Genomic DNA, 23,628 nt, shown 5'->3' with positions numbered 1-23,628 from the left:
CCACAGCCGCCGTCCTCTAGGACAGTATTATTACTGCGCTACTCCTGATGCTACATTCACTGGGTCTCATCCTGCTCATCCATCTTCCAAAGCAACTACAACACCCCGGCATGCAAACAAACTGCCAGCCTCAGCCACGACTGTGTCCCATACAGGCCCATCAGAGCAGAGACACAGAGAGGAAAAGAAGGGAGAGAGAGAGAGAAAAAAAAAAAAAAAAAAGAGTAGGAATCAAACTCTACAAGGTCAGTAAAACCTCCATAGGTAGAGGAGCCTTGAAAGACGGTGCAGTTTTTTGGCTGCTTTTTGCTTACACAGTTGCAAGATACTTCCCAAAAAAGCAATATGTCCAGTTCAGTACACAGTAGTACTGGAGACTGTATGATAATTAATCTGTTACAATCCAACCAATCAACAGCGCTCTTACATCTTCCACTTTCTCCCTTTTGATTAGTATCAAATGCAATCCAAATGCAAGCATAGACCTACAATTTATTTCAATTCGGTTACATTCTCCCCCCCCCCAACAGACAGACACAAGGCGGAGCCCTGAAGAACAAGCCAAATGTTACTGAAGAAAAAAAGAATTCCCTGTGACAGCATGAGAAAAAAAAAACCTCGAATAGCCAGACTCAAAGGGAACTCATCCTCCTGTGGGTAATATTGGGTAGTGGAATTTAATGTGAAAATTACAAAAGTAAGATTAAGCAGATGTACTTGGATTCTACAAAAGGATAGGCAAGATAAGGTAGTGGCCAATAATAAAAGCCTGAAAGAAATGGTGAACAACTGGCTCTAATCAACATTTCCAGCTCTCTGAGACGATGCTGGATATGGGAACAAAGCAAGTAGAAAGCTGAATGTGAACATAAGACAGGTTCAAAGCATTAAAGACTTCACACATGAGCTGGAATGCAAGTACTTATAAATCATCTCTGGGGCATCCATCAGCAGAAAGGTGAAACCCCACACTTCTCTCAGACATGCACACAAGTCTTAAAATAGCAAAAAAAACCTTCTAAATAATGAAAGTATTTCCATGAAAAGCAATAAATAAATAAATAAATAAATAAAATGGTTTACTTGGGTGGGTAGCAGTCCTTAAAGCATAGATGTGTTTGACCCGAGTCACACTGTTCTACTGTAAAACGGTTTACCAGATCAAAGCCATGTAGGAGGAGCAGTCTACAGGATTGCAGAAGATATGGCCTTCAACCGCAGGCCTGGGTTCTGTGATCCACAGGAAGACAGTATCACTTGTGCCCAAACTCACCTGTGAGAGACAGAGAGCTCACTCTAAAAGATACAACAAACACTAAACTGCATGATGCATCTGTAAGGTGGGCTCAAACCCAGGTCAGCTAGGTGATGACACCAACAGTCTACTGGGTGAGCAACCACGCGCTAACAATGGTGGGCCCGTGTGCAGAACAGTTAGATCCTGGATAAGGTAAAACAAAAGGAAAAAACTAAACACCATGGCAAGCATGGAAAAAAGGAGAACAAAGGATGCCATGGGAAGAAATGGCAACCCCGATGCACTGGGGAAAACCAGTGAATTAAATACTCACGCCATTTTATTGCAACACAGAGGCTCAGTCTAGCCTGCGAACTTGGCTACCACAGACAGCACCATCCATGCTCCCGCTCAATGGGTGACATTGCTAACACAACCAAGTGAGGTGCATTCAAGTTCCCCCCCAACCACACAAGGAGAGCTGCAAGGTGAAGGGCACTGACATCCAAGAGCTCTTTGATCAAATGAAGTCCTTAAACACATAAGCTACATAGGCCCCATGGGGTGAAGAGCTGGATGCTAGAAACAGCAGGGTCTTCTGCTCATGGAACTTATGAATAACTTATGTGCTGGCTGGTTCTACTAATTTAGCAATCCAGCATCTATAATTTAGCACTCTGAATGTTTTCATCACACCCAGAGTATGTGAAGAATAATGAACAGATGGATAAAATAAATAATCAGTTACAATTAATTTCTGCTTAAACATTTTGATTTCCAGTACTTGATGAAACTGATCATGTTCCCAGTATAGAAACTGTTTTCTGACATTGCCACATTTGTGAACTATTATATAGCTTTGTATTTTACAAATTATCTTTCACCCTCATAACCAAGCAATGCTGATGCCCATATCTTTCATAAAAGTAGGTATATCGTCTCCATTTGAAAAATGCTTACCGCTATATCTCCTTCTTGTAGCCGCATCCCCGCTAAAGACCCTGAAATATAAAACTCAAATCACTTTTTTCACTACTCATCTCTCTCAAGCTGGCTATTTCCCAATCACTCTAAATCGCAAACATTTTCACGCAGGTCCTTCAAAGAAAATCTCCAGAAGGATGTCCAATTTAATATACCATCTTTTCAAACCAGAATAATACTGGACAGACATGCACTGAGCATAAAAAAATACATAATTTTTTGAACCGATCGTTCCAGTAAAAAAATTAAAATAAATCAAATCTATATACTGGGGAAATGTGTATTGGGATTTACAGCACCATCTGTAAAAGCGGGTGGGGGACAACTCTCTCTCCTGACACATTTTACATATGTTTTAATTTTGATGGCAAAGGGCAGACTTGGTTAATATTTAAATCATAGCTGGTCAATGCCATTCTTGGTGGTCTTGCAGGAAAAACGCTGAATAAATCTGTTCTAGAACTATGACACATAGAAGGCATTTTGGAGGACTAGTACGTTCTCAAAAAAATTATCCCACAGCAACGTTTCAGTACTTCCAGAGGCATGCAGCTGTTCATTTATTTAGAGTGTTTCTGTGCTACAGTTACTGTGTCTAAACTCATCTTAAAGTGTAATGTGCCACAGTCATTATTCAGCTGCTCTTTTCTTATGTCATCAGTCTGTGCTCTATGGCACATTATACATGGACAGTACAGCCTTAGCACCATGTCTGGTCTAGCACAGGAAAAGAAAATGTCTTTAAAACATTAAAATAGAAACATACACATATAAAGCACCATTTCCATAGTCTTGTTCTTTTGCTACTTGTTCCTTAAAGATGCAAGAGTGCCATCTGTAGCAGTATTCTATATGACAATCTTGTAGAAGTGACAACTGTATGTAATGAATAGTGCCATTAGACACTGGTAAAGCCATATTACAGGCTGGGAGTCTCCTGTTTTTTATTCCTCATAAAGTTCATTTTATGTAGAGCATCCTGCTAGATGCTATTGGTGGTTGGTGTCAGGGTCACTTCTATGTTTATGTCTGCCAATAGAGGGTTACAACTGAAAAATATCACTTCCCCCTGCAGTAGTAATGGAGGGTACAGGGTCAGGTGCTGGACCAGACACTAGGTTCTGCCCTCTTCTCCACTCTTCCCTATCGTTTCCTTTTCTCCTCTCTCCAACCTTATCTGAGGTTAACTCATACTAGGGAAGGAAGTGTGATCATTGTTCTCACTGAAATCTTCCAAGAGAATGTGCCAGAGGGGGAGGTCAATAATACAGTGTAGTTTCAGTGCCATCTAGTGTTTGTAATGCCTGAATGATGTGGGATTTGAAAAGCCAGAAGCCAGACATTCGAATTGGCCTGCATAACTTCTCAAACCATGAGCTGCTACTTTAGGAATTTCAAAAGACACGGCAGAGCACTGACACTCTAGCCTACCTATTATATAATAATTGTCCACTATAGGATACAAAATTAAGTGATTCAGTATCTGAGAACTCTCAACCGCTAAATCCATTACACAACACCCACAAATGCACAGTGAAAAGGTCAAACCAAAATGATATATGATTAAGCTTTAAGCTTTCTAACAGAATTCAGACGAGGAAAAATTTGTGCGTAAAAATTACTGATCAAAACTGACATGTATATGCATCAGGGTACTGTCCCCAAAACTGTAGTGTTTTCCATTGCTTTCCCATTTTCCTGCAAATTAAAAAAAAAAAAGACAAGAAGATGAAAGCAAACTTACCAGGGTTGTCTCCTGTGAAAGCCACCACTTTGCAGTGTTCTGGAAATCCAAAGCGCTTTACAAAATAGGAGGAAATGGAGCCCTATTGGAGGAGACAAATGCAAAGAACACTGTTCAGAGTGCCTCTGCTGCTGCAAGCAGACAGAGGGCACCACAGAGCCTTGAGAACCCTGATGCTGCCCTGGTTGTCAAGCCAGCCAGAGCATACTTGGCAGGTGTGCTAATGTGTGAGAGATACCAGAAGTGCTGTGGATGGTGTCGGGTCACACAGCTTCGCTGCTAGCATAGGTGCTGTAGCTTTCAGACATGGCAGTGACCATTGTTTAGTGAAGATGTCCATTAAATTCATCCCCGAACCTTGAATCAAAAGGAATCACACTTAATCAGACGTCTCTACTTGCCTCTGATGCAGGATCTAGTTTTTTTTCCATCTCACATCCTAATGAAGATGTCCATGATCATCCATCTAAACCCAGAGACACTAGATGCTTGAGCCAGTATGTTTCATAATATTGCTCTTCAAATATTACAAATGATCATTTACATGAGCAATTAACAGTAGTCTCATGTAGTGTCTAAACAATCTGTCTGAAGCGATTAACACCGCTTAAGAAATTGGCATTGATTTTCACAGACATCCTGAATCTTTTGCAACGTGCCAGATATTTTTGTTTATAACTAAAAATTTGTCTTTCCCCCTTCTTTTAATTTCCCCAGCATGCAAAATTTCCAACTGGGACCTAGCCACAAGCAACACCAGACACAGTCATATTACAGCAGCTCCACTGATCTACCTAAACAACAAACCACAGACCAATGCACAATTTTGCCTGTGGATAAAAGTTCCAGAGCAGAGATCAAGTCTAAAAGCATTCTGTAATCTAATCAATTCACAAATTAAAAGTAAACTTATCATATGGACACAAATTATTTTTAAGCAATTTAAAACAAAAGGTTATCAAATATAATGACTTTGAAGACTTAAACTTTGTTCTGACTTCAAAATAGCAGTTCATGACTAACGCTGCAAAAAAAAAAAGAAGTGTTATATGGAATTTATAATTTCCATGGAAAACCACAATAATAAAATCATTATTCAAAAACATTTAACAAAGATTGTAATTGTAACTAGTGACAGAAAACATCTGTTTACTTACCATCACTGTAGTCAATTGCAGCATAGTCTCCAAGGAAGAGAGATGCTGCAAAGCTACTGACCAATGAGATTCTCTAACAGAACCAAACATCACAATGTAGTTAAATAGCTTATTTAAATCATATGTACTAAATTGTTTACTTACTGAGAAAGGAGACTTTCTTTTGGATACAGTCATAAACTAATTATGATTTGTGAATACTGTTATAAATTTGCTGATACTAGTTGTTTTCACATACCTCAGTTTCATTGTATTTATTTGGCTGTAACTGGTGGATCTTTGCAATCTGACTGCTAGTAAAACGCTAAAAGAAGTTAAAAGAGAAGCAGAAGATCAGCAACACTATGACTATTCATGATTCCCTCACAATATGTTTATACCATCCTGAGTATGTCATTAGTACAATGGGTGCATAAGGTGTACACAGTTTTCTTCATTTCCTTCACCTTTCCATTCACCATTTCAAAGTTCCCAAAGCCAAACAAGGAGGTGAAAGAAGGAGAAATGGTGAGGTAATGAAAAGCAAACTTGTGAGTTATGATGTCCTACGTGAATTTGGGTCACCATGTGTGATGTCTACTCTGAAAGATGAAAGGGCATGCTCTTAAAATACCACAGAGAGTAGCACGAACATCATCAAACATATGCTAACATCAGGTTGGGAATGAAAGGTCTATGTAAGCCATTAAGAGCACCAATTTGTTTTTTCAGAATTAAGGACAGATGCTCCCTGCTAGCATATCTGAAATGTTAACACATGTTCATTCCTTGTGCTGTTTTCTCTGTAGACTATGTGAAATATATGGCATGTTGCTGCTGTAATCTGTCACAGACTCGAATTTACTGATGGGTCCCTTATATGGAGATGGTTTTCACATGCAAATGTCATGAGGATGCAGCTCTCTTTCAGTGCATTAGAGTATCTTTCGTCACACCTCTGCTGGCAAAGACAACTAGCCTCCTCCACTCATCTCCTCCAGTACTGGGACAGAACCTCATACAGAATTCTGAAATTGTGGGCATGGCAGAGACAAACTTTAATTTTTGGGACTCTTGGCTGATGATCTGTACACACCTCATAGGCCCGTGACCCAGTGATGTCTGCAAGCTGTTGAGCACCACCTACTGCAGACTCGAGGTACTGACATTGCTTTACAGTACTGGAGTCCATCCACACTGGACTGTCTAGGACAGCAAAACTATCCTATGAAAAAACATGGTGAACAGAAAAAAGATCTACCACAGATATGCACATGTATAAACTGAGTAGTCAGCCATTAGTGCATTCATATATACATGTTTGCATGTACTGTATTTATAAGCATTTTCCTTAAAACCAGTACTGGAGAGGAAACTGAATTTCACCTGCAATACATTAGGTTTTTATCTGTACGCTAAAGACATACAGTAGGTTTTCTTGAATCATCTAAATGTATATTGACTTTTGCAACAGGAGCCTTTCCTCTGTAATGACGCTCTGCAGTGGCCCATCCCCTCAAAGTAAATCAACAACAAAAGTCAAACAAAAAAGGTTTGGAAACCCCTTCAGATATTGACAGAGCAATCATCTACATTTCAAAGAAGGTACTAAACTCATTCCAAGTTCTCTGCTCTAGCTGATTCCTTCTGTTGATTCACTGTGTGAAACCTGCTATTGACTTAAAAGTAATGCTTTAAAAAATGAACACTAAACAGTTCTGTAACAGCCCTAGAGGAACTTTTGAACTCTTTGGGGTGAAAAAAAACCAAACAAAAAAAAAAACCATGAAAAACCAATGTAGGAGAAATCCTGTGAACTATTCCCCATGGTGTTACTGGACAAAACCATACAATACCTGCAGAAGGCTGTGCAGGTCTCTATCTGGGTCAAGAAGCTGTAGACTCGTTCTCGTTCCATTTTTCCAGTACACACTGCCATGTTGCTGCAGTCAACACATCATATTAATAAATGGAAAGATAAAAAGAGCTTAAATTTTGTTTTTAATACATTTCGATACATGTAGTGATCAAAGACGGTTTGTGACATGCCTGCCCACTCCCTGAAATAGCTTTCACACAAGAAAAGTCAAAGCCAGCATTCTTCATCTTCTCAAGGATGAGGTCAAGTGCCTGCAGCCACAATTCATCACTCAGTATCAATTTGAATTGGAAAATAATTGTTCCACAATTATGTTTTGCACAAACAAATGACATAACATTAAAAGTATTGGGGGCTGCAGAATAGAGTGAAAAATTAACAATGCAATGACAGATGCACTACCTTCACCCACATGTGCACTGGGGAGGTTACTGTCAGTCCATCTCCATGGACATGCACACCCCCCTGAGTCCTGCTCACAGAAAGGAATTGAAATGTGCAGGATTTAAGTAAAACAACAACATAACAACAACAAAACGGAGTTACAACAATTTCCTAAACAGATCATCAAAGTCTTATGAAGACATTTTAACATAAAAGCGTTGTAAGCATTCTAGTTGTGAAATTTGTGATTACCTGAACGCTGGCAAATCGCTGTCAAACTGGACATTGTTTTGATGAATAACTTGAAGGTTTCCATCGATTGCGACAACTTTCAACTTAGAAGCAGAAATTTAGAGATAAAAGGAAGCGACTGGCTACATTTTTAAAGCAATAGGCAACAACATTTCATACATGAATCTGAAGGGTAGAGACGCAACCATTTTTTCTTCTGTGATGGTCACGTGGGTGCAAACGAAGAGAAACAATGTATGTTTTGTATAATATGTTCACGCAGATTCACCCATCTTCAAATAATCAGTTTAAGCAAATTCTCAGTGTACACGAAGTATTACTTACATCACACAATCTGCACAAAGGAAGGAGAGTATGTGAGATTTTGATGGATTGTTTGGAAGATCGATGACGTTTTCATTTTGAATTTACAAAATAACAGCATAATTAGCCTACATAATGCCTACAGTTGGCACAAAAAAATATGTTGCATAGTTTGCACGAAAGGCGAACAAAGACACTCCTGAATGCTCTGCACAGTTGTTAAACGCAGTTATATCGTTACTTGACTAAAGCCGAATTGATCGCCGCTCTTCCGCTATTTCAATTTACGTTTGCCTGGCGTATTATGCTCGTAAACACCTGGATATGGAAGCGAGCAGTTAACGCGAAACTAGCCTACCTGTTGAGTGCTGAAATCAAATCCCAAGTAGCAAGAATTTGTTAGTGTAGTCATTCTAATTTTAGTGTTCTTGCGTGTCTGTAAACTGCTGTTCACGCTTTGTGCTCCTGCATTTAAAGTGACACTGCACAAAAAACTGCTGAGTAAGGCTTCATGAACTTTAGACTTATGGCATGCAGACTGTAGGCTACTGTAGAATACTGGTCAATCCTGATTGCTTAGACTGTACTAGCCTTTTAAATTGTTCCCCCTCCTAAATCTATTTAAGTGTATGATATCGTGTTCCGTGTCTTTCAGCACCAGGAACTTGCCTTTAACAATTCATGGAAGTACAAGAAGAGGTGTTTGACGGAGACCCTGAATATAAGTTGTGTTACTTAGTTTTCCCTCATTATAGTTACATTATGGAGTAAAAATTATGGTTTAGATCATAAATAAAGAGCTCAGAAAAAAATATCTTTGAGAACCCCAAAGACATAGGCTGTTAGTTTCCACCACATAATGATAATAAAAAATGAGAAAAAACTAATAAAATGTGTGTCAGGTCTAGACTTTTTTTTATCAGAACGATATGTAATTTCAAACCAAAATGGTATAGAAGACTGTTTACCTGTTTTTCAGTGTTATAAAAGCACAAAAAATGCTCATAAGCACTATACTCACGACTGGTTTGGAGTATTTCCACTCAATGAATAGCACAAAACAAAATGTTTGCACAAGTCTTACTTGCTGTGGTCTAACCCAATTCATCTCCATTATGCCAGTGTTATAAAACCCAAGACTTAGTCTCAAGGCAATTTAATTCACCAGCTACTAAAGACGAAGCTTACACCTACACTCAATTGCCACATTATTAAACACACTGATCTGTGCATTTTATAGATGTGCAATTACAAAAAACATGGCCCATCATTTACTTAATCACAGGGCCACTACTGACAAGACATTATTTGGGAGGCAGAGTGCCACAGACTATATAGAAACAGAAGAATGGCTAACACATACTGTATATGACAACAGTTGAGCAACATTCTGTAAACACGGGAAGTGTTTCTAATAAGTAAATGTTTCTGGAAGAGTTCAAAACAAAATATTAGAAAAAAAATGTGAAATCTGCCTTTAAATACACGAAACATTATTGACTTCCATTGCCAACTTGTCGTTACTGGACTCACCCATTACTTCAACACTGCTGTGTCAACACACAAGTCCATAAGGGTATTTTCCTTTCAGTGAAGTAATATAAAGATCATCTAGGGTGAATAAAACATATAGCAAATTCAGGTATAAACTTGTTCTTCCCATGAAATAGAGACTCTTTAAATAATAAGGCTGATTAGTCTACTTAAACCAATAAATCAAACCATTCTTTTGGTAAATTAAACCAATCTTTCATCAGTAACGATCTGGCAGTATATTGATAATTGGCGTAGGTTGTAAGGATGTTTGTTAGGCTGTACTAAAGTGTAATAATTGTTAAGTTGTCCTCTGATGTCCCATTTCCCTTATTGCTCTCTAGAGTTTAGTACAACCTTGAATTGCCCTCCTTTATTTGCACATTGTCGCAGTTGTCGGTACAAGTGTCCACAAAGTATACAACCACTGTATTGCATGTTACATGCTGCATGCTTGTATAATGAAGGAGATTGTATGATAGTTGTCAATAAAGCGGGTAAATTAAAAATCACGTCTTGATCGATTTGAGCAGGATGTCAGATTGCTGCTTAAATTTGGCGTGTCCATGTGACCAAGCGATAAGGTCTGGAGAATTCACTGAGGAAACGACAAACGACGTCGAGGACGAAACGGCTTCTGTTCTAACAAAAATGGATATTGCACTTTTGAAAGATCAGTATGACTCCATAAGGGACAAACAGAAACGTGAAACTCGAGTAATATATTTTAAGAATGGTAAGGTTTACTTGTGTTTGCGGGTTTCCTTCCAATGTTTTATGCACTTTTGTTGTAGCCTGGAGAAGGGTTTCCTGTTAGAATCCTAATTGCTCGATTTTACTTTTTTTGCCATATTTATTCGCTGGAATACATTCCGTACAATTGCACAGGTTAATTCGGGTTATGTAAGGATATAGATTTGAGATCGTCCCAAAAAGTTGTAGGCTACACGTGTAGATATTTACACGCGGACGTTATCCTAGACGCTTTATGTTAATGTAGTAAATTTATATACATTATCTGAGTTATATTTGTTCGTGATATCAGGTTTTGTTAAAATTGGTTAATGACTTTCTATCTAAATTTGCCACAAGTCTGGCGACATGCATTCGCATGAAAAACTTTCACCACGAACGTCACGAATGATTGCTGCTTGGTATACGAAATTTGTGATGGATTTGTCAATATGAGTCTTTTCGGTAATATTTGGTATTTTGTATGAGGTGTTTTTATTTATTTATTTATTTATTTATTTAATTAATTAATTTAATATATAAACACATTTCAGTTAGGGTACTTGGCTTATTTGAAATCACAGAATGGCACTAACTTTCTTCTTTATTTTCTTGTCTCTCTTTTTAACCACCAGCATCAAACGATGAGGAGATCGCTGACAAATCTTTGGTTAGTATGGTTCCGATGCAACAGGTCAAACACTCCCTTAAGAGGCAGGTGGCCTTCCAAGAAACCCATTTTGACTTTGTCCGAGACCCAGACAGTGCCCCCTGGCGCACCCACCTGGGAATGTACCGTAGGACCTGCCTGGCTGTTGACGCCAATTGCCTTCAACATGTCAAGATCAAGACCAGCACAGGAGACTCTGCATCATCATGTTCAGAAGGTAATGGAGAACGCAGTGGAGAAGTGATGGATTCAAGTGATCTATTATCTGAGGACTGTGAAGGGGTTGATGGCAACCAGCACCTCAGTAAAAATGGGCAGAAGGATAATGGATCTGAGAATTCCAAGGAGTATTCAGCACCTGCTGTTTTGTCAAGGCAGCTGAGTTGTGGGAGCCACCAATCCTCTCGCACCTCAGCAAGCTCATACCACTACCCCTTCCCTCAGCTCAAGTGCCCTAGAAAGTCTGAGGCTGCATACAAACTTGGACTTTACTCCTCGTTCTAATGAGACAATTGAGATGCAAAAAACAAGGGTTGTGCAATATTGTTTTGAAACTTTATCCTTAATCACATGTTGTAATACTGTATTTTGGTCCTTTAGAAGTGCATTGATTTACAGTTGCACTACAGAACCCACATGTAAAATCATATGCAAACATGTAAAAATGACTTGTTGATTTATATTGATATTTCAAAAGATTAACATTATACTCACATCCTTAGCGGCACATATAATTTTGAATAGTGTCTTTATTTTGAGCTCATCTGTAAGCAGTTTGTCACATCCCTAATATTACACCAGAACTCACCAAGTAAACATGGGTTTTCTGCAAAAATTGGTTTCAACATCTAGAAGAGGGAAAACTTAAGTTACTGCAAATCTCAAACCATGAATAAATGTTGTGTAGGTTAAAAACTTTTTCCAAATGCAATTAATATTGTGGATTAATTGCCTTTCTCAAGGTCACAATGGCAATAGCCATCAGCTGAGACTGATTGATTACTTAGCCAGGAAATAGCTATATTTATAATTAAAGATCAACAGTAATCACAGAATGCATGGACCCACAGGCCGACAGAGGAAGTGAATTATGTACAGTTGGTGTGCATTGAGTTAAACTTAAATATTTACAATCAAAAAGTCTAGTTTTGGAGGGCTATCTTGTTTGACCTATAACCTATCTCAGTGACACTTCCTCAACTAAATATTAGTTAGTTCTGCAGTTTAGCAACCATCCCCACTCAGGAATTTGGCACGTTTTTTTAAATTATAATTTCCCTAAATAATTGATATGAACTATAACCTGGATATACTATAGTGCATTGCTTAATTTACTTTATTAATCATCAATACTGTTAAATATTAATAATATTAAACATTGTTAACATTATATTTTAGCTATATATAAAATTTAGATTTCCCATCCGTTCATTTATTCGTTCGTTTTTAGTCTCTGGAGTAGGAATATATTGATCATCTTTGGGTTGGTCCATGACTGTACACTAGGTGTCGGTAAGTGTCAAACATGAACCCAAGTCACGATATTCATCAGAACCATCCACTTTTTGTGTATACAAGCCAAGGTGTTTGTTTGTTTTGGGGGTGTTTTTGTCTGGGGGATGGTAGCGATTTGAAAATATTTGAAAATCGGCGATTTGAAATCGGCGCAGATAATCCTCGATGTACCCAGGAAGTCAAGGCGGAAAAAATAATATCACGTGATAGAGGCGACGTGGGTACGTACCAGCCTGCTTTCAACAAAAATAAACTTGGATGAAAATGAATAGTACCTTTTTTTTAAAAAATTAGCAATACACATAATACAATTTAATATCTGTCTTTGACGGACGAACAAATGGTACTGCGAGATTTGCGTTCAGATGACACCACGCAAATATTGCCTCAGTTCAGTCACTCAGTGACGTTAGTTAGCTATCTTAGCTAAGATAAGCTAGCTATGAAGGCTTGGATTTCCCCCAATAATTAGTCAGTTCTTTTGCTGCTATACTTTCGTTTTCAACTGAATCACTGTTGTCCATTAATACTTCAGTTACAGTTTGAAAAATGGCCGAGCAATACATTCAGTCGAAGCTCGTTTCACTGCTCAAACAGGAGAAAATAAAGCTCTGGAGTCCACCTTTTACAACGGACAACAATGAAGCTAACCAACAACAAATGCAGGTAAGGATGCTTATTGTAGACCCCAAACTAGTCCGGATAGCTTTGAAACTTCTCCACATTCGCCATTTATTTCCATTCGCTTTTCCTTCGAGATTTGATGTTTCATAACTTTTTGTGTTGTCGCATGACGTTACGTTGACAATTTGTTCACGAATTTCTATCAGTTACAGCATTACACTATTAGTTTACTTGTTTTTTAGGAGCTTGCTGTTAGATATTCTCAAGTCGTCGACTTTCCATTGCTTGATGTGCAGAGAGCTCTGGAAGAAATAAGGTCCGAGGCCATCAAAAAAGGAAAAGGGAACCAGACCTATAGAGAAACAAATGTTGCAACTCTAGAACTTCATCTGCCTAAAGATATTAGAACGGTATTAAATAAGTCATAAAGTACTTTAAATGTCTTGTCAAATAAGTGTGTTTGTGTGTGTATATATGTGTGTAATATAAATATAATAACGTGTCTCTGTTTAGGGTGGTAAAAAGAAATGCCACTTAGAAACGAAACTGGATATTACTACCCAAGTCCTGATGAATAAGTAAGTGTAACTACTTTTCCTTTCACAATGCTACATGGGATGTCCTAGTTGCAATGCTTTGTGTTCTAATTTGTTCTTATCCTTTTTATCTCCAAGGATCACAGAGAAATTTGACATCAAACATATAAAGTTGATTCTGAATGGAAAGAAACTCTCTCCAGGTAAATTTGTTGACATGGATATGCACTTTGATGTAAATCTGATAATCTTGGAATGTTTTCTTGCATTGTTACCCCCTCTGCTTCTCTCAGGTGAGCGACTGGATGCGCAGAATGTGAAGAACAACAGTAAAATTATGGTATTGAAGGTGAGCGAGCCAGAATGCAAAAGAGTGATGGTGGAGAAAGAGGAAAAAACGCGTCTGCAGGACGAAAGTGTTCAGAGGACACGGAAAGGGTTTGAGATCCTCTCAGAGCGAGGTCAGAACACCAGCACATTCCTCACATGTTCATGCCACATTCTTTGTATTCTATAACTGAGTATATGTAGAAAGAGTGTACAGCTAGACTAATGTACATGATACTGTAATGCTACACTTGCATTTAAAATGTAATTTGCCTTAAAATGTTTGAGGTTTGTAATGTGTAACACTTATTTCAGATGGGAGTGAAGATCCTGCGACCACCCCATTTCTGGAGATAGCTGATCAGAAAGGCAACCCTATCCAGATCCCAGCCAAGGAGAAAAAGGTAACTGAATCTTTAATGTGCTTTTCTTAAAAAAAAGTTAGGAGTTCCAGGTGTATTTTGTGCCAATTAAAGCTAAAATTAGCCACACATGCAGTTGAACATAGTGTTACTGATGGCATCCAAGATCGTAAACTAATTGTCTAACCAGGCTGAGGCCAGTTTTACATCATATGACTTTAGAACTCCTGTAACAACATGTTTTAGTAATTCACTGGCCATTGATGGAAAGAATCTAAAAATGCCATGTACTTTATTTTCTCTCTCTTTCTCTTTTCTGTCCAATTGTTCTTCCCCTCTGTCTCTCTGTTGGTGGTATTCTTAGGCTCTGATTCTGGCCATGGGCTTCCACGAGAAAGGCAGAGCCCTAATGAAGAGGAAGGAGTATGCTGCAGCTCTCTGCCACCTGCTTCCAGCAGATGAGCAGTTTAGGTAGCATTCATTTAAGTTGGCTTTAGAAGATTAAAGGATAGGTTACATTTTTTTCAACCCATGCCTTATTAAAAATGTGCCATATTTCATAATTGCTATTCTCTAAAGACAGTCACTGAACAAAAATCTAAAATCTGAATCCCATTTTTACGCATCCATATAAACGTTATGTGCTTGCCGTCTAGCAAATGCAACTCTGCGCTGTTGAACACGGTGGACAACTATGCCGTGCTGCAGCTGGACATTGTGTGGTGCTACCGTGGCCTTGAGGTGCTGGACTGCCTGAACGACTGCAAACAGAGGCTGCAGAGAGCAGAGACCTGCTTCCTCAGGTGCTATGGAGAGGAGCAACAGAGGCTGCAGCAAATCAAGGTTTCTGACCCCCCCCCCTCACAACACACAGGCCACATATTGAGACAGAGAGAGTGAGAGTTCAATCAAATTTATTAATCAATTACAACATACAAAACACACATTTAAACACACCCTACAATAAAAAAGAAAAATTAAATTAAAGAAAATCACCAAAAACCACTCCCTCATCTTTTACAGAGCACAAAACATCATTGTAACCCAAAATATTTTCAAAAGTGGTCAAATCATTTATAACGGAATAAAACTTAAAACTTAAACTCTAACACCATACGACTCTTCACTAATCTTTTAAACACATTTACAATACTGCTGTCAGTCTGGTCCTCAATCAAACAATTTCTGCTGATCCACACTGCCATCTTGGATTGCCCTAAAATGCAATTTAAACGTTGACATTGTGCTTTCTTCTTCTGTGTGTAACTATCCGCAAATAAAGAGGACTGGTGTAAAAACAACACTAAACAGTTCAAAAATCATTACTAGGAGGCTAAACAAGGGCGTCAACCTGGGACATTCCATAAAACAATGAAAAACTATTTCCCTTATGCCACAATACAGACACTTAGAACTCATAGCTGGGTTTAAAACTGAAACAAAAGCATTAACCGCTACTATACCATGTAAAATTCTCCACTGTGAATCACAGTAAGGCCTCGTCAAAGGTGGTTTATAAAGCACTCTCCGGGCTGGATTAAACCCTTCTCCCAGATCAAGTTGTCTGTGCCAAGGGGCATCAATCCTGCCATTTAATTTATCTTTATTTAAAACTTTAACGCAGACCCTATAGAAGGTCTAGGATCCGAAGTCTGGCACTGTATAGGGGTCTGTCCTGCAAAGGGGCTGACCCACTAGTGCTGTCCAGGCAAGCTGCTCCAAACAGAGGTTCTTGAAGGAGCCAACACTGAGTAGCTGAGCTTCCCCGCTACTTAAGCTTGAACAGATTTAGAACTTTAAAAAGTCCAGAATAAAAAAAAAAGTGGCAGATTTTGTGAGGGCAGTCTTTCATTGTCTATTAGGAACAGGAACAGGGACAGGGACAGGTCCATGTCCCAGCCCCCACATAGGCCAAAGGTCTCCACACGAGGGCTGCTGAGACCGGTGAGAAGTCTCTGCGAAGAGTGAGAGAGTGAGTGAGAGACAGGATGATCTCTTTAGTGTAATGGGTACAGGGGCTCTTATGGACACACAATGTACATATACAAATGGTGTGTCCTATGACTGTTCTAACATCCAGTGAATAACCACTTTCTTGTGATTCTTACTGATCTTACTTAACTACAGGAAAACTCAGATAGGCAGTGCTAAGATGTTAATTTGCAGTAAAGTCCATGCAGCTTTTTCATTGCCCATGGAACTAGCCACTTGTATATAGGCCTATAGTTTCATTTTTTATTCTGATTAAAATAAAAAACACATTCCAACACATTGTCAGCATTCATGAATGAGGATTATTTAACACCAGAACTGCAGAATTATAAAGTCCTCATTAGTAGGTTAATTACACTGTTCTGTTCAGCTCTGCTTGAGTAGCAAAGTAAACTATGAGCATTAAGACCTGTATCAGATTATTAGAGCAGTGCCCATATTATTCACCACCAGGATTGATGAGCCAAATTGGTTTATTTTTAGCATCTGTATTTTATCATACTTGTTTTTTGAGAATTAGAATTTGTAGTATATATTTTAAAATGTTACAAACACATTTGTGATTTTTAAAATCACGCATTTTTATAACCATCTAATAATTTGGTAAGCAGAATGAGAGTTGTTTTTGCTGGGTCTTATTGATTGTCAGCGGAACACCGGAGGAGAGGATGTTCTGTTTCTGAGGCTGTATCTCCTGCAGAGTCTGCTGGCCTACCTGAATGGACATGGGACCCAAGCTGCTGAGAAGCTCAGAAAGGTATTTCATCAGCTTAGACAGCACCTGCTCTGGTAAAGCTATGGACAGCTGTGAAAGGGGCCAACAGAAGCTGTGTTAATCAATTCATACCTCCACACAAATATCCTGGCAGGGTGAGACCCTGTACAGTTGCCTGACTCTGGACCCAGACAAGATGATGCAGCTGATGAGTATGGGTTTCAGTGAGCAGGAGGCCCGCCTGGGCCTGAGAGCGTGCAGGGGCAACGTGGAGCATGCGGTGGCACACATCACCCAGAGGAACAAGGTCACATACATGCATACATAGCGCGCAAACAGACAAGTGTATGCAAACATGCAACATCTCAACAGTAGGGCACAGTCTTCATTCTCCTAAAACTAAGATGGCACAGATTGCCTGAAACCACTATCTGTCTGAATTAACCACTTGAATAGCTAGCTTAAGCACAGTACTGTCTTTATGATGCTTTAACATGACTTTTTAGTATAGTTTTCTAAGACATTTCTTTTTCAAATATTGAAAATTGAAGTATTGCTCCATAAGCAAGATGGTGCTGGTTGTCATTAGGGCATCAGTGACTGGACTTCCTGAAGCTGTATTTGGCTGGTGAGAGTTTTGTATGCTCTTGTAGGAGCGGGAGGAGATCAAATGGAAGGAGAGGGAGAATCGGAGGCGGCGTTTGGAAGGCATCAACACGCTGGTGGAGCTGGGTTATAGCAATAAATCTGCAGCCAGGGCCCTCCACGAGACTAGTGGAGATGTGGACGAAGCATACAGGGTTAGAGATGCCATACCTCGTCCATGCTTAAATGTAGCAGCGCTGTCATCAAAAAAACATCAACCCAGCATCACTGCCTGGTCCTAAATATTGAACTAAGCAAATGTCTTATGAACTATAATATAAACAGTCACGTTTAGCTTTCTTTAGAATATGTAACAGACACTTGCATGAAGCTACTCATAGTGGGAAAACATTAGGCTTGCACTATATGGAGAAAAAGTGTTTTGTGATTGTATTGTTAAGAGTTCTCAGAATCACAATATTTATCTGAGATTGTTTAGGAAGCTCACAGCATGCATGAAGAAATGTAGAGATGTGCTGGATAACTCATTGTGACTTCCTACAATGTCAGTATTGCTGAGGCTAATAAATGATGGATTGTGCAGCCTTTGTCACATTCTGCTTCCTTTTAGCTCCTCCTGGATTCGAGGGAAGCCAGCAGCTCAGGATTGGCTCAGCCAGACACAAACAGACAGACCAAAGTGGATCAGGTAAACGGCTTCCTTGGGGGACACACGCTTCAAATAAGCATCTTCTTTACAAATGTTTGGTTTAATTTTGCACAACCTCTTATTGCTGGCTCCTTATTCTATTATATTCAATATTGCTTTAGATACAGACAAAGATGCATCACTCCTTCCCTGCTCTCAGCTCTGTGTGTACATGTCTGTCTGAATATAGATGGCCTACCTGGGCTTCCAGAGGGAGGCAGTAGAAGCAGCTCTAAGGTTGACAAGAGATGATGTTTTTAAGGCCACTCAGATGTTGCTGGATAACCAGGGGCAGCCTCCTGCAGACATGCCATCTCCCTCACCCCCCTCCTCCTCATCAGAGGAGCCCAGCACCTCCAACTCTACAGGTCAGCAGCCAGATGCGTTTCGGGATGGATTGCTTAATGAATGCACTTTATTGGGCATTTACTGCCAGAACTACCAGATTAAAGTGGTCCCAAATGTTCCATGTATAGTGAGGAAATGTGAAAATGGTTTATTTGGAAGGATGAAGGATATTATGCTTAATTGATTTGCTGTTTTTCAGTCTAGAACGCTTTCTTTTATTTATTTATACATCACCTTTCATACATAACTGCACATTCAAGTGTTTCACAGAAAAAAACGCATCAAACCCATATATGTAATGTAATAAAACATAAAAAGAGATAACAATGAAACAAAACAATAACAACAACAAATAGATAATAAAAAAAGAAAAACCAAATAAAATAAGTGGTTTAAATGGATAAAGGAATAATAAGAATATTTGTACTTGTACACAGGATGAGATGAAAAATGTTCTGTGCCAATCCATTAGAGTTTCAAATGGGGCTCTCTTCATTCAACTAACAGAATATCAACTAACAGAACTGTTTTCAATTGCTTTTCAAAACGTGTGAGTAGATGCTGGACATATGACTTGTTAAAGAGTTGCAAATTTTAGCAGCATGAAAACAAAGGAGTCTTTGTCCTTCATCCTGGGAACATTCAATAAAGCAGTAATCGAAGATTTCAGTGCATGATTTGGAGTATTTCATCAGTCATTCCAAAATGTATGTAGGTGCTAATCCATTAGGCTATTTAAAAACCACTAAGCACATTTTTAAAAACCATTTCTAAATGAAACGGGGAAGCAGTCTATTGACGGTAAAACAGGCATTATATAGTCTCTGTTTTATGCATGTGTTGGTACTCTGGCTGAAGACTGCAAAATGATGTTGATGTGTACATTGGTTAGCATACTAAAGCCAGTGTTTCTGTGGCCAGCTTCAGGCTCAAGCAGCAGCTTGGATTCAGACCTGGTGAATGAAGTTTTGGAGCACATCCCCAGACATGAGGAGGATTACCTGGACGTCACTCTGGAGGAAGAGAGTGATCTGATCGCTCAAATTAAGTCCTATCTGGACAGGACATCTCCATCCACCCACTGAAAGGAGCTGCTCATGTAAGCTTCCTGGAGCTGTTGGAAGGTGACTTCAGAATGTAATGTTGTTTGTAGGACTGTTAATGACAGGACCCTGATCCTGGATCAGGACTTTGTTGCAAACCAGTTATTGAAGCCATTTAAACTGTATTAACAATTGGTTTGTTTTGATTTTTAAATTAAAATGCTTTTTGTATCCAAGTTAATTTAATTTCGTACATAACTGTTGTACAAAATGTGATATAAAATTGAAGAAAAATTAATTAACTATAACACTTGCAGTTACTAATGGTGAAGCATCACCCTGTATAAGAAGGCTGGAGTTTTTTCATTCCTTTAGTATGAAGCATGGCACAAAAAATAATTATCTCTCAAAGTGTTATTTAGATTTATGTTGATTTGAAAAGGCAATTAAAATATTTGTTTTATTTTAGTACAAGGCATGCTTCGGAGTTGATCTTTCAGAATTTACCTTTTTTTTTCATTCATTCATTGTACTCATTTTGGCAACTATGGTCAAGTTTAATCAGTTCAATAAGAATTTGTTAAACATGCAATAAATGTACAAACTTTGAGCCTCTGTTTTATATCACTTTATATCACATATATTTTATATCTTTCAGGACTAAGACAGAAATGTCATATTCATCAGTCTTCAGTGAACATGCATTTTAGATGAGAGAAATTTCATTTAGATTTAAGTTGTTGATTTATTACTGGCATAGTTATTGATTTCTAATTCTACTTGGTGTAATGTTACCATGAAGCAGTGGGATTCTGGCCCTATTATTTCTCTGCAGAAATGCCAGAAGCTCAGTATATTGACAGATAAAGACATGTGTTTAATAATACTGCCTTTTTCTTATACTACTTAGTGGCTTATTGTACATATTCTGATTATAGTCACATTCTGTGGTATGGATGGTGGGAGGAGAGCAGAGAAGGAGGCCAGGGCAATAGAAGAGGGTGGGAGCTTCAGTAGTTGACGACTTTGCGGATTGACTGGATAGTGGGGTTCTGGGCCTGCCACTTGTCATGGCTGGAGTAGAATTCTCTCTCCACGATGTACATACGACCCCGGAAGTTAGGCTCCTCATACATCACCCAACTTCACAGGACAAACAAAGGGTTGAAACAAACCAAAATAACTAGCACCAAGATATTGCAGTTAAATTGTCATAAAACTGAATGTTTAAGCATTCAGGGTATGGGTAAGGCGATAGAAGGTTATTTTTTACAAAAGATAACTGACCCTGAAAGCAGTTTTGAATAAAGCTAAAAGAAGAAAAGTATAATGAAATGTTACTGATCTTTAATGTTACTGTAGACTGAATTTACAATGACAAGGAAAAGACTTGTTTAAGTTGTTCTTGTTTAAGTGTGGCTGTGACTAGTCTGATCTGTGAGTGACCTTGGTCTCTCTTGTCAGGCTATTGAACAGAGATGTAAGCCTACACTAATCAAAGTATTAGGGGCTAGACCATTAAAACATGGATTAATCTGTAGCTTCCCTTATTCATTTATTGATTTTGAGATTTTCAATATGTCGTTCTAAAACTTTCATGCACTAAATTAAACAACATTGCTATTTCTAGAGTGTAAGACATTGTGCAGCTGTGCAGGATATGGCCTTGGGCTAAGTAAGATCAATCATTTAGAGGCTGTGTGGTATAAAACAAATGAGACGGTTTCAGCACATGTGCACGCAACATAAAAAGCAGACCTATTTCCTGTCAGTTTTAAAAGATGATGTTTGAGTGACACTTACGCTCCATCTCCATACACCCTGATGGAGTTGACGCAGGTCCTGCCATAGCCAAAGCTCTGGAGGAAGGGACAGTCGTCACACAGCTCAATGCACTGGCCCATGTAGTTGCAGCTGTCAAACAGCTGAATCCTGTAGTGCTCTCCATGCTGTGGGTACACACACAAATACAAGCCATATGAAAGTATGGTAGGCCTATACAGACTTCATCTTCAGTGCTTGGTGAGCACATTAAAGTCTGAATTCTTGTGGTAAAAGAATGTTTTGCCTTTTAAACTAAGGTTGGCTTTATTTCTTAAATAAATACAAAATTAAATAAGAAAGTATTTTTTTTATTTTGTAAGACATGAACTCAATGTTCTGAAAGAGAAATATTTGCTCTACCCAAATTAGCAAACTACTTTTGAGCGTTGCTTCACACCATGTAGTGAGTGAAACCTGACTGTGTAAAGCCAGTACAGTTCTCACCATCCTAACAGTCCTGCAGGAGCCCATGTGATCGTTGTGTGAGTTCCAGCACTGGAACTCGGGGTACTCTCCACGCTCTAGGATGTATTGCTGGCCCTTGAAGTCAGGATGGTTGTAGCAGATCCATGCTCCGCTTTCTACACGGATGGAGTTCACCCTGTTCATGAAGCCACGGTCCAGAAAGTTATCACAGTCTCCGTACACCTCCAGCTTCCTTCCAGAGAAGCATCGTCCCTCGTAAAACACTATCTGTGGCAGAGAAAGGAGCAACAGAGGAGAGCATGCACCATAATGGCTGTTTGTATGAGATTTAGGGAAGAGTAAAATTTGTTGTGAATGAGATGATGTTTGCAGTACATTTGCTTTGGCCTGAGAAAACTTATTGGTACCACATTGTGCAATGATCTTCCAGTGCATGTTCCACAAAGGCCAGGAGTGAAGAGCCCTAGCCTTTCACACTCACTTGGTTTCCTCTAGGGCATTGTGCCAAATAGACCAAAAAAATAAAGAAAATTATGAGAAAATAAATTTGGGGTGGGGGTGGATTTGTTCTGTTTTTCTGAATCCAATTTAGTCTGTGAGACTATTTCAGTTTAAAAAGTGGTGGTCACTAGAAATGTGAACACTAGTAGTAGACCACAATGGAAAAAGTAGGCTTCATTCAGCTGGTATGAGCTAATAATCAACCTTGGCACCATACCTCTGTGTATTACAGGTGAAAATACTGATAATTTCAGGAGCCTTCACTCAAATCCCTATTGCTCAGTCCATTATAGCTAGTGTAAACGGATAAAGATGGCTGAGACGCCAGGCTAGCAAGATGTGATAGATGTACTCCTGACTGGCCCAGATGCTTACCTTTCCAGAATACTGTGACATTGTTCCACTGGATACTGTCCAACCTGACCCACACGTAAGAAGGAGTGATGGTTAAAAAGTTGGAGACCCCAATATATATGGCTGGTCACGTGCTTTGCAGTATCACGATGTTTGCCCAACAAAGCTGACACAATGGGGAGCTTTCAGCCTCTGCTTTGTAGACACTTTCCGTTCACTCTTGGCACTGCTGATTCTGGGCTTTGGCCCAGGGGTTCTCACCCATAAGCACAAAGAATTTTGCTTAGCTTGACTTTATGATGCCATTGTGCATATGCGCTGCTTCTTTTTGTGTAACCCTGGCAACCAGGTAAGAGTTGTTATAGAGGTGTAAAAAAAAAAAAAAAAAAGCTTCCATCATTTTGATCTTTCACACTCAAGACTGACTCTACGTCCTTGTTATAGTTCTATGGTTCTATTCCACTTTCACTCTGTACAGGTGCAGAAGTGCTGCTTTATAGCTAGAGGAACACAATGAGATATTACCCAGTGTCTCAGAATAAATATAGAAACCTCTAAAAACCTATAAAACCTATAAAAACCTCTATAGGACTAAGGTTGGTTTTGAAACATTAATGAAATGAAGTGAAATTTATACAACATCAAAAATGAGATATGATTGATATGATTAAGTATATAATATGTATTTAAATAAGATGTTCTGGCACTCAGTATATAATTTTTATAAGCATACCTCCAAGCAAATTTCATCCCAAATAAGACTGAACATTGTATCTGTGTACATTTCATTGAATGCTCTGGTTAAAGAACAAAACAGCAAATAACCTGATATACACTGCATTTTGGTATTGGATTACAAGTGTTGAAAGCAAAGGTGCTATATTGATTTCCAGAGGTCTTCTACTGCAAGGGA

At 38.9% G+C, this 23,628-nt stretch overlaps 4 protein-coding genes across 8 annotated transcripts in view; 2 read left to right on the top strand and 2 right to left on the bottom strand.

Moving 5' to 3' along the window:
- Positions 1-8,456, bottom strand: part of xylb (xylulokinase homolog (H. influenzae)) — a 29,170-nt gene extending 20,714 nt beyond the window's left edge. The window contains exons 1-13 of one of the 3 annotated variants that reach the window (XM_027003277.2): positions 8,278-8,451; positions 7,941-7,950; positions 7,617-7,699; positions 7,383-7,452; positions 7,151-7,231; positions 6,958-7,044; positions 6,198-6,326; positions 5,361-5,426; positions 5,123-5,195; positions 4,204-4,322; positions 3,966-4,047; positions 2,198-2,238; positions 1,158-1,273 (exon numbers count right to left, since the gene is read on the bottom strand). In XM_027003277.2, the coding sequence (XP_026859078.2) occupies positions 1,158-1,273; positions 2,198-2,238; positions 3,966-4,047; positions 4,204-4,322; positions 5,123-5,195; positions 5,361-5,426; positions 6,198-6,326; positions 6,958-7,044; positions 7,151-7,231; positions 7,383-7,394 (806 nt within the window). In that variant the 5' untranslated portion in view covers positions 7,395-7,452; positions 7,617-7,699; positions 7,941-7,950; positions 8,278-8,451. Of the gene's footprint in view, positions 1-1,157; positions 1,274-2,197; positions 2,239-3,965; positions 4,048-4,203; positions 4,323-5,122; positions 5,196-5,360; positions 5,427-6,197; positions 6,327-6,957; positions 7,045-7,150; positions 7,232-7,382; positions 7,453-7,616; positions 7,700-7,940; positions 7,951-8,277 lie in introns of all 3 variants that reach the window. The other 2 variants (XM_027003268.2, XM_027003261.2) reach the window with 2 other exon arrangements.
- A 1,455-nt stretch (positions 8,457-9,911) lies between these two features.
- On the top strand, positions 9,912-11,635 carry LOC113572996 (uncharacterized protein C9orf152). Its single transcript, XM_027002999.2, has 2 exons — positions 9,912-10,188; positions 10,820-11,635. Exons 1-2 carry the CDS (start codon positions 9,987-9,989, stop codon positions 11,356-11,358), a joined length of 741 nt encoding a protein of 246 aa, XP_026858800.2. The 5' UTR covers positions 9,912-9,986; the 3' UTR covers positions 11,359-11,635.
- A 771-nt stretch (positions 11,636-12,406) lies between these two features.
- nub1 (negative regulator of ubiquitin-like proteins 1) lies at positions 12,407-20,220 on the top strand. Of its 3 annotated transcripts, XM_027002533.2 has the most exons (15): positions 12,407-12,590; positions 12,905-13,035; positions 13,236-13,403; positions 13,507-13,571; positions 13,668-13,732; positions 13,823-13,990; positions 14,172-14,260; positions 14,583-14,689; positions 14,875-15,061; positions 16,860-16,967; positions 17,080-17,232; positions 17,579-17,725; positions 18,142-18,219; positions 18,410-18,587; positions 19,489-20,220. In XM_027002533.2, the coding sequence occupies exons 2-15, from the start codon at positions 12,919-12,921 to the stop codon at positions 19,650-19,652; spliced, it is 1,794 nt and encodes a 597-aa protein (XP_026858334.2). In that variant the 5' UTR covers positions 12,407-12,590; positions 12,905-12,918; the 3' UTR covers positions 19,653-20,220. The 3 variants fall into 3 exon arrangements, with proteins under 3 accessions (XP_026858334.2, XP_026858343.2, XP_035386828.1); XM_027002542.2 differs by lacking the exon at positions 12,407-12,590 and having other exon boundaries at positions 12,611-13,035; positions 13,290-13,403; XM_035530935.1 differs by lacking the exon at positions 12,407-12,590 and having other exon boundaries at positions 12,612-13,035.
- crygn2 (crystallin, gamma N2) lies at positions 20,117-22,757 on the bottom strand. The gene is made up of 4 exons (XM_027002555.2): positions 22,737-22,757; positions 21,879-22,127; positions 21,414-21,559; positions 20,117-20,753 (listed from the first exon to the last, which is right to left on the bottom strand). Exons 1-4 carry the CDS (start codon positions 22,755-22,757, stop codon positions 20,621-20,623), a joined length of 549 nt encoding a protein of 182 aa, XP_026858356.2. The 3' UTR covers positions 20,117-20,620.
- Positions 22,758-23,628: the final 871 nt, after the last annotated feature.

This window comes from Electrophorus electricus, chromosome 10 (assembly GCF_013358815.1).
Source record: "Electrophorus electricus isolate fEleEle1 chromosome 10, fEleEle1.pri, whole genome shotgun sequence".
Taxonomy (NCBI): Eukaryota; Metazoa; Chordata; class Actinopteri; order Gymnotiformes; family Gymnotidae; genus Electrophorus; species Electrophorus electricus.
The sequence above is the reverse complement of the archived record's forward strand: the minus strand, read 5'-3'. Positions and strand labels throughout refer to the sequence as shown.

Coding starts and splice junctions, on each gene's coding strand:
- LOC113572996 (XM_027002999.2), top strand. CDS start 9,987: ATGTCAGATTGCTGCTTAAATTTGGCGTGTCCATGTGACCAAGCGATA. Junction 10,189..10,819: donor AGTAATATATTTTAAGAATG/GTAAGGTTTACT, acceptor TTTAACCACCAG/CATCAAACGATGAGGAGATC.
- nub1 (XM_027002533.2), top strand. CDS start 12,919: ATGGCCGAGCAATACATTCAGTCGAAGCTCGTTTCACTGCTCAAACAG. Junction 13,404..13,506: donor TGCCTAAAGATATTAGAACG/GTATTAAATAAG, acceptor GTCTCTGTTTAG/GGTGGTAAAAAGAAATGCCA. Junction 13,733..13,822: donor TGGAAAGAAACTCTCTCCAG/GTAAATTTGTTG, acceptor TGCTTCTCTCAG/GTGAGCGACTGGATGCGCAG.
- crygn2 (XM_027002555.2), bottom strand. CDS start 22,757: ATGTCACAGTATTCTGGAAAG. Junction 22,128..22,736: donor TGTCACAGTATTCTGGAAAG/GTAAGCATCTGG, acceptor TCTCTGCCACAG/ATAGTGTTTTACGAGGGACG. Junction 21,560..21,878: donor CCTGCAGGACTGTTAGGATG/GTGAGAACTGTA, acceptor GTGTACCCACAG/CATGGAGAGCACTACAGGAT.